General features: G+C 41.9%; 1 protein-coding gene across 1 annotated transcript in view; it reads left to right on the top strand.

Moving 5' to 3' along the window:
• hspg2 (heparan sulfate proteoglycan 2) overlaps window positions 1–9,954 on the top strand; it is a 209,281-nt gene that overhangs the window by 186,882 nt on the left and 12,445 nt on the right. The window contains exons 71-80 of the mRNA XM_037684663.1: window positions 2,522–2,606; window positions 2,706–2,850; window positions 3,622–3,724; window positions 3,815–3,924; window positions 4,406–4,514; window positions 4,635–4,733; window positions 4,856–5,077; window positions 7,688–7,932; window positions 8,020–8,191; window positions 8,442–8,564. Coding sequence (XP_037540591.1) covers window positions 2,522–2,606; window positions 2,706–2,850; window positions 3,622–3,724; window positions 3,815–3,924; window positions 4,406–4,514; window positions 4,635–4,733; window positions 4,856–5,077; window positions 7,688–7,932; window positions 8,020–8,191; window positions 8,442–8,564 — 1,413 coding nt within the window. The remainder of the gene's footprint in view (window positions 1–2,521; window positions 2,607–2,705; window positions 2,851–3,621; window positions 3,725–3,814; window positions 3,925–4,405; window positions 4,515–4,634; window positions 4,734–4,855; window positions 5,078–7,687; window positions 7,933–8,019; window positions 8,192–8,441; window positions 8,565–9,954) is intronic.

Here is a 9,954-nt window from a genome sequence, read left to right as displayed (position 1 = left end):
TTTTTGAAACCATTAGTGAAAAGGCCAGACTTCAGGGGTATCTGAGGCAGGCTTGAAACACAAGAGTCAGGGTGGCTTCTGGGTAATACCAGATGGCTAGGCCTCAGACTGACGAAGCCTCTTGGATGAGGGGCGAAACGTTTCTTTTTTAACAATAATCCTGAAGAATGTTTTGAAACACTTTTCTGAGTAGTATTAATAATTAACACTTGCTCTGCGTGCTAGCAAAGTTCATTTCAAAAGCAACTTGGAAATCCAGATCTCCGAATACATAATAGCATAATTTTAAATACACTCCAAATAGCATTCAGACCAATTTTTCAGAGTATTCTTGATTAGAAAGACAAATCTTTGGAACCACTCATGGTATCAGGGTGAGCTAGGCATCAAAATGTAGCTCAAAAATCAGGAATCTGGAAATGTGTTTAGTTTAGTTTGACCAAATATGACCTAATCCCTAATTTGTGTGGTGGATCACAGTCTACACTGCCCTTCTCAAAGCTTTCACAGATGATGGATGCCCACACACCCCTCCAGGAGCATGTGCTCTTCATCAGTACAACGCATGTGCATTTCCAGCATGTGGATAAAAGAAAAGGAAAGCTAGTATTATTGTGCATCGGGTTTTTACAGCCCAGTTATTTGACAGCAGTTTGGAGCACGGCTTTGGTTGGCTTTAACCCTGTGACATCATGGCATGCTGCTTTATTTTACCATCCACCTTTGATCTGTGAAGGATTTCCAAAAATCGTGTCCATCCTAACAAGTTGGTAAATGTGCAATCTCAGTTCCTTGAGCCAAAAATTCTACAGTTTGGATCAGATGTTTATTTTGGCAATAAAACTTACAGATTCATAAATTTGTTAGGATGGATATTATTATTGTAGTGTGCATAGTTGGAGTCAAGGGAAAAAAACGAGGTTCACCTTTTTACAATTTCAGTGTTTTGTGTATCAGGACGTAACAAAACTGATCTGTTTTTACCAGGTTCTAAAAGTGTAAAATGTCACCTCAAGTGTACAAAAACACACCACAGGTTCCACCATGTCATCACTGTCAAAATGGAAGAGCTGTGAACAAAGAACAAGGTCCACCCCATGATCCAACTGCTTGTTGAACATCCAGCAGTGACTCAGATGTTTTCTCTGGGACTTTATCAGATCTCACAGGGTTGTGACAGTTCATTGAGTTTTGCAGACATTTGTTTCTCTCCAGCTTTCACTGGTCCCATCCCAGCAGTTCAATCAAATTTCAGGTCTGGACATTGACTGGACCATTTCAGCATCTTGATTTTTTTACTCTTTCAGACGTTTTGTTGTTTTGCTGCTGTGTTTGGGATCATTGTCCTGTTACATCATGACCCAGTTTGGTCCAAACTTCAATTGCATTATTGTTTGTATCATTGTTTTGTCTGCAGAGGGGTGTACAGTCGACCTATGACGTGCTGTGACTGCAAAACAAGCCCAAATCATTACCCCTCCACCACTGTGCTGACAGCTGGTTTATTTATTTATTATTTATTAACATTTATTTAACCAGACAAATCCCATTGAGATCACAGATCTCTTGCAAGAGAGGCCTGGGCCTGAAGACAGCCCAACATGCATGTTTTTTGATCTGTGGGAGGAAACCAGAGTACCTGGAGAAAACCCACGCAAGCACGAGAAGCACATGCAAACTCCACACAGAAAGACCCCAGGTCCAATCAGGGATTGAACCCAGGACCTTCTTGCTGTGAGGCAACAGTGCTAACCACTGAGCCGTTGTGCTGCCAGTTTAAGGTGTTTGTGCTGACATGGTTTGGTTTTCACCAAACATGACTGCATATAATGGGCAAACATTTCTTCTTTGGTATCATCTTTTCAAAGCCATTGTTCTAGAAGGGCTGTGGCTGTGTTCAGATGCAACGTTTGGTCATTGCTCTGAGCACTACACTCTGACATCCACTCCTGGGAAGATTGGCAGCTGTCCCATATGCTTTCCACTCATAAACTACTACTACTCATTCTACTACATTCTACATTCTCCTCACAGTAGAATGATGAACTTCAAACCATTAGGAAGTGACCTTTAACCTCTCCCTTCAGCAACTCGTGCTTCTTTTAGATCATTGCTGATGTCTTTCCTTCTTGGCATTGTGCTAAACACACCTGTCTGCTCCCGAGCAGAAGACTCCTAGTTATATTTCTTATGGTCACAGTTGTTGAAGTTGAGTTAATTGTATTTGATCAGCAGCACCTTGCTGATACTTTCACTTTTATGGAAGCAGCAAGAGTGGACTTAGTTTTTCACTCACAGCTTTTCTATTTCAGCTTAATTTGTTTATCAAAATGACACGGTGAAGTGTGTTGCATGGTTTTGTAACGTTATCCTTAGATTTTAATAATTTTAGAGCTTGATAAAGATCAAATAATTTTAATTATGTCCTCCTGATACATAAACCTCTAAAACTGAAAAGGGTGGTCTTGTTTCCCCCCTAACTGTATGTGTTAATATTGATTCCCTTGTTTGGGCTGTGTAGGCATGATCCTCTACAATGGCCAGAGGAAGTCCACAGGAGCTGACTTTATCTCTCTGGGACTTGTGAGCGGCCGCTTGGAGTTCAGGTCAGGGCTCTGAAGTATTTTCAGCTACATCACCAACAACAAGTGCAACATGAGGAGGGTTGTTGAGAACTATAACTTATGAAATGTGTCTTATCCCAGGTTTGACGTGGGCTCTGGAATGGCTACCATAAGGGACCCTAACTCCATAAAACTGGGAGAGTTTCACACTGTTGAGCTGCATCGAAATCTCACCCAGGGATATATAATTGTAGATGGAGGGGAGCCCATCAGTGGCACCTCACAGGTACTGTAATATCAGTGTCATGATTATATATATTAAAAAAAAAACACTTTACAAAGTACTAAATAACCGAAATCTAACAAAACTAAAGGGAAAAAATTAGTTCCCTAAAACCATAAACAAGGACATTGGCAAGAAGTAACTATATTGGATAAAATCTAAATATCAAGTTTAGATTAGATTAAATGCCAGGGAGAACAGTTGGGTATTTAATCTTACCTAAAACGTTCCAATTCTTGAGCAGTTTGTGTTTAAATGTTTAAATTAATTAAATAATTATGAGCAACTACTGTTCAGTCATGTTTAATTTTACATTCAGATTTTGAAATATCTATGAACATGAGACAGACATGACCTTTGTTTCTTTAGAATAGGACATGGCCAAACAATAAAGAACCTTTCAAACAAGCAACACAATTTTGAAATAAGTCTTAAAATTAAGAAAAAAGAAAGAAAATCATCAATATGTTTGTTCATATGTGATGACCCCAGTCATGGCTTCTTTGAGATGAAGGAAGTTTAAATTTATTCATTCATTGATATCATCAGTGCAATTTTACAAGCAGATAGTATAAAAATCTGTACATATATTTAAAAAAAAATTTAATTAAATTTCATATAAATGGAACATAAAGCAAAATTTATAATTCAAGCATGACAGGACTGAAGATGGGGCCTTGGGGAACCCCAAATGTAATCTGTTTTAAAACTAAAACTAGGAACCATCTTCTTTTCATTGGATTTTTGTCATTTAAGAACCTTTTTTTTAATCAGGGCAAGTTCCAAGGCCTTGATCTGAATGAAGAGTTGCATGTGGGTGGTTACCCCAACTACACTGTCCTTGCCAAAACTGCTGGCATTAAGACTGGGTTTGTGGGTAAGTCGTCACATAATTTACACCATCATTGAATTAATAGGACAAAGTATTTCCACGTGTAAAGAGTTGTCCTGTCTGGATTTCATGCAGGTTGTATCCGTCAGCTTGTCATTCAGGGAGAGGAGGTCATCTTTAAAGACCTGGACCGCAGCTCTACTGGTGTCACAAACTGCCCCACCTGCAAAGACCATCCATGCCAGGTTGGTATAATCTTTGTAATATGAATTTGATCATTTTCTTCAGTGTTTTTAGTACAGCATATCTAATACCGGTTAGCATGGTGGCGCAGTTTGTAGAGCAGCTGCCTCTCAGCAAGCAGGTTACCCTCGTTCAAATCCCGGTCCGGGTCCTTTCTGGGTGGAGTTTGCATGTTCTCTCTGTGCATGAGTGGGTTTTCTCCAGGTACTCAGGTTTCCTCCCACAGACCAAAAACATGCATGTTAGGCTGATTGGTAACTCTAAATTGTCCCTAGGTGAGAGTGAGAGAGTGAATGGTTGTTTGTCTCGTTTGTCTCTATGTGTCCCTGTGATGGACTGGAAACCTGTCCAGGGTGTCCCCCACCTCTCGCACAGTGACTGCTGGACATGAGCACCAGTGACCCCCGTGACCCGAAAAGAAGAAGCGGGTAAAGATAATGATGGATGGATATTTAATGCCTGTACTTCCTGTCTTTTCTTCAGAATGGAGGGAGGTGTGAGGACTCTGAAGCCAGCTTGTATAAGTGCAGCTGCTCCAGAGGATTTACAGGCAGCAACTGCCAGCATCACTCATCTCGTCACTGTCACTCAGGTACAACTGAGTTTACAAGTAATTCAGGATCACGAATATACATCATTAGGGAGTATCGTGCACATGAATAAAATAAACTATTTGAGTTTCTTGTGTTTTTTGGAACACTTACTCCTGCAGAGGCCTGCGGCCCTGATGCTACTTGCATCAATCGCCCGAGTGGCCTGGGCTACGACTGCCGCTGCCATCTAGGCAAGTTTGGAAATAAATGCATGGAAGGTAAGACAAGATGTAACTCTGTTATTTATACAAATAGTTATACTTCAATGCTCTTTCTCTCTTTTTTACTAAAAATTTTGTTAATACTTCTATATTCCATCCAACTTCATAATCTAAACCAGGGGAACTAGTGACAACTCCACTGTTTGATGGTGAGGTGTCATATATAGCTTATCCTCCTCTGACCAATGTCCATGATGATCTGCGTGTCGAGCTGGACTTCAAGCCCATGGAGAGAAACGGCCTGATGTTCTTCTGCGGTGGGAAAAAAATGAAGGTGGAGGACTTTGTGACCATTTCCATGGTGGACGGACACGTGGAGTTCAGATATGAACTGGGCACAGGTAACATTTACTTTGTGTAATTCAGAATCAGAATAAGCTTTATTATCATTTTACCGGGATACAGTGAAATTATGTTCGTACAGTTGTCCGAAAGATGTGCGGAGTGCACGTTGCTGCTTCTATCATAGCGCGGCCCCTTATTATTTATCAGAATACTTTTAGATAGAAAAGGGGGAAAGGCCATGAGGGTGGATAGTGGTATTACAATAAAAGATCTCTTCACATCTTGTTTTATCAGGACACGATTTAAGACATCAAAACTCTACCAGCAAGCACATTTATTGACACATTACATATGCATTTGATGGCAAGATGGTGAGGTTTGTCCATGAAGCACTTTCAGATAGATAGGCCATAGTCCTGATAAGATGCTGGTCAGCCGACACAGTTCTGATAAGCCTGCACAGAAGTTCAGGTGTGTGTGTGGGGGGGGGGGGGGGGGGTAGCCAAAGCTTTTTTTCCCTAGTTCCCCATGTCCCAGGAGAAATCTGAGGCCAAACGTGGGAGTCAGATTCAGAAAAGCCACAATTGTTGATTTTCTTCAGGCAGACTGTTTTTTTCTCGTCAGCCTTGAGTCCTGCTGGAACTTTCTCAGTCCAAAATGGCCAAAATGTATGGGTATTCACTCCGCTGATCTGTGTTATGAGCCTTCCTCAAGGTCGTTCCCAACATGCTGATGAGTCCTAAAGCCGCAGGTGGCCTGTGAGTCTCACAAATCGCCTCCATCTTACGGTTTAGCTCGTAAATCAGTTGATTTTGAGTCCTCATAGCACGTACCAAACACAGACTCGGAAACTTTGCCATGGCCAAAACAGCTGCCGATGTCTTCTTTAAGTTGATAAAACAGAGCCCCACTGATGCCAAAGAGCAGAACCCCTGCTATCATAAATCCAAAATATAATCGTCTTCAGCGTCCTCCTGAGACAGAACTGAAAGACACATCAGCTGATCTCTGATGTACCCTGCAGCGAGTCTCAGCCAGGCCTGAGGGTTCTCCAGGACCCTGTTGTTTTGTTGAAAAGATTTTGTCGATTTCGTTGAAAGTCCAGCTCGTCAGATCCAGATTCTCAGATTCGGGAGATGTGTACCAGGAGCTCCAAGACACAAGAGAGCAGAAGCAGGAGAAAAGGGAGAGCAGGGGGGGGGGGGGAGCAGAAGCGTCTGTCTTGAGCGAGAGCCAGAGGAGAAGAAGAAATTGCTGAGTAACGAGATTCAGATTCATTTTATTATTGCCATTGTCAATGAACAGGATTCACAGACTAGGAACTTGCTTCGGCATAAAGGTGCATATATAATATAAAAGATAAAAGAAAACATATGTACACCAATACAATACAATACAATACTCGGAAAAAAACGTGCAGATGGAGTAGTGCAGTTAAAATACAGTGATAAAGTGACCGAAGCAGAGTTATACAGTAACGGGATAATGAGTGTTCAAGAGTCCGATGGCAGAGGGGAAGAAGCTGTTCTTATGGCGGGAGGTTCTGGTCTGAATGGACCAAAGCCTCCTGCCTGAGGGGAGAGGTTCAGATTATTCATATGCAGGGTGAGAAGGGTCAGCTGTAATCCGACCTGCTCGCCGCACAGTCCTGGAGGCGTACAGGTCATGGATAGATGGAAGGCTACAGCCGATTACCTTCTCAGCAGAGCGCACAACGCGTTGCAGTCTGTCTGTCCCTGGCAGTGGCCCCGGCATACCACACCACAAGAAATTGCTGAGTAACTAGTGACCTGACATGTGCAAAGAGTACCAGGGCACCTACTGCATAATATTCCAACATACATTATCCTGCCTTTATCAGTCGCAAAAGTAATTTAAGTAATTTTTGTGAAGATCTAAACATTTTAATGAAAAAACTATGAGAATTGTAAGGAGATCAAGATTTAAATAAATCTGACTCATTGGTGTCACCATGGTAATCACACACTTGTGGCTTTCACTGCCCAACAGTACTCCTAATATGACAAACAGCCAGAAACTCAGAGTAGAATGTAAGCCTCAACCGTTGCTGTGTAAAACCTTTGTCATATTAAAATAATTTCTGACCAAAAATATGTATCAAGTTATGTATCAAATATGAATGCAGTTTAAAACACCCTTTACTTTCAGTTTTAAAGAGGACATTCTGAGCTCAGATATAATGGAAGTCAGTGAGAGTTTGGATGTGTGCACTGGACAGAAAACTATAGGTCCTATAGCAGTATTGTGGGTGTGGGACACCTACATGAAGTAACAAATGTACTGGATGTGTAAAGTTTGTGGGAGTAGAACACATCTACCTGTAAAATTTTTTAGAAAGTTTAGACATTAAACCTTTATAAACCATAAAACTTAAACTGAGATATTAAACCTTAAATATATCAGCATGACATACTTCGAGCAAAAGCACGTGATTGAACAGTGCGTTTTGATATTGTCTTTAAATGCCTTTTTTTAAAACTGTGGGAGAAGTAACTAAATGAAAATCATGAAACAGAAGAATAATGGGTTGAAAGTCAAAAGTGTGCTTTAAAGCTTATACATCGGTGCCCTTCATTAAAGCTTCAGTTGTTTTGACTTCAGTGAGTCTCTGTGCTTTTTGAATATTTGCTTCCATCTTCTTTCAGGACAGGCAGTTCTTCTCAGTCCTCAGCCGGTGTCTCTGGGTCAGTGGCACAGAGTTGTGGCCGAGCGCAACCAAAAGGCTGGTCACCTGAAGGTGGATCAGGGTCCAGTGGAAAGGAGGACATCCCCAGGAAAATCCCAAGGTTTAAATATCCACACCCCTATGTACCTGGGAGGAGTACCCAGCATGGAGGTCCTGCCCAAACCTGCCAACGTCAGCCGAATGTTCGAGGGCTGTATAGGCGAGGTGAGAAGCCTCTGCACTGAAGGAACAGATGAAAAGTTAATGAATATTTTTGCACAAAGCCCAAACATGCTGCCACCTCCTGTGTAGGTTTCCATCAACAACAAGAAGCTGGATTTGTCCTACAGCTTCACGGAGAGCAAATCCATCAGCAGATGTGTGAACAACAGTCCATGTGACTTCCGGCCCTGCCTCAATGGTGGCGAATGCTTGTCGAGTGCCGAGTACGAGTACCAGTGTCTCTGTAAGGACGGATTCGAAGGTTAGTTTTTGTAAACAACTTCCAGATGTTCTCTGGATGCTCCTGTCTTTCAGAGAGGACTTTTATTTATCCCTCATCTGATACAGCTCAGTTTATAAGTGATTAGGTGAAACTAAGTTTTCATTTTTTTAATCTAACACAAATTCAACATTTCAGGTGTTTTGGGGGGAAAATATTGTCATAGGAGTTTGGGGGGTGTGACCAGGACTCAACCTTTCACCTCTGACTCATGGCTGTACGTGTCCTGCAGGTGAACGTTGTGAGGTGGTGAAGTTTGCGTGCCAGGGTGACCTTCAGTGCCAAAACGGAGGAAGTTGTGTGAGCAGCAAGTGTGTATGTTCACCTGGGTACACAGGCTTCAGCTGCGAGGAAAGTAAGTATTACTTGGCAATAATAAAGTGTTATGATTACATGGGGAAATGTTGTTTTTTAAGTAGAAACCCGTTTATCTAAACATTCAACATGTCTGCCCCCAGTACACACGTCCCTTAGTCCATAAATCTGTCCTGTGGAGAAATAGAACAATCATCAAAGCAGGCCAGAAACACACAGCCCATGTGGCTCAAATTTTCCCTAAAGTGATATGGTCTCACACATCACTGCAGTGCATGCTGGGAGGGATCCCCTTAAATGATTACAGTAGTCCCTCGTTTATCGTGGGGGATCCGTACCCTGAAGACCCGCGATAGGTGAAAAACTGCGAAGTAGGAATAGTAGTACAAGTGGTAAGTTGTAGTTTATTTATATATACAGTGTATATATACAGGTCCTTCTCAAAAAAATAGCATATTGTGATAAAGGTCATTATTTTCCATAATGTAATGATAAAAATTAAACTTTCATATATTTCAGATTCATTGCACACCAACTGAAATATTTCAGGTCTTTAATTGTTTTAATACTGATGATTATGGCATACAGCTCATGAAAACCCAAAATGCCTGTCCCAAAAAATTAGCATATTTCATCCCACCAATGAAAGACAAGTGTTTTTAATACAAAAAACGCCAAACTTCAAATAATCATGTTCAGTTATGCACTCAATACTTGGTCGGGAATCCTTTTGCATGAATGGCTGCTTCAATGCAGCGTGGCATGGAGGCAATCAGCCTGTGGCACTGCTGAGGTGTTATGGAGGCCCAGGATGCTTCGATAGCGGCCTTAAGCTCATCCAGAGTGTTGGGTCTTGCGTCTCTCAACTTTCTCTTCACAATATCCCACAGGTTCTCTATGGGGTTCAGGTCAGGAGAGTTGGCAGGCCAATTGAGCACAGTAATACCATGGTCAGTAAACCATTTACCAGTGGTTTTGGCACTGTGAGCAGGTGCCAGGTCATGCTGAAAAATGAAATCTTCATCTCCATAAAGCTTTTCATCAGATGGAAGCATGAAATGCTCCAAAATCTCCTGATAGCTAGCTGCATTGACCCTGCCCTTGATAAAACACAGTGGATCAACACCAGCAGATGACACGACACCCCAGTGACTGTGGAAACTTGACACTGGACCTCAAGCAATGTGAATTCTGTGTCTCCTCTCTTCCTCCAGACTCTGGCACCTTGATTTCCAAAGGAAATGTAAAATTTACTGTAATCAGAGAACAACTTTGGACCACTCAGCAGCAGTCCCAGGCAAGATGCTTCTGACACACTCTTGTTCAAAAGTGGCTTGACCTGGGGAATGCGGCACCTGTAGCCCATTTCCTGCACACGCCTGTGCACGGTGGCTCTGGATGTTTCTACTCCAGACTCAGTCCACTGCTTC

Source organism: Nematolebias whitei, chromosome 11 (assembly GCF_014905685.2).
Source record: "Nematolebias whitei isolate Nwh7 chromosome 11, NemWhi1, whole genome shotgun sequence".
Lineage (NCBI taxonomy): Eukaryota > Metazoa > Chordata > Actinopteri > Cyprinodontiformes > Rivulidae > Nematolebias > Nematolebias whitei.
The sequence above is the reverse complement of the archived record's forward strand: the minus strand, read 5'-3'. Positions and strand labels throughout refer to the sequence as shown.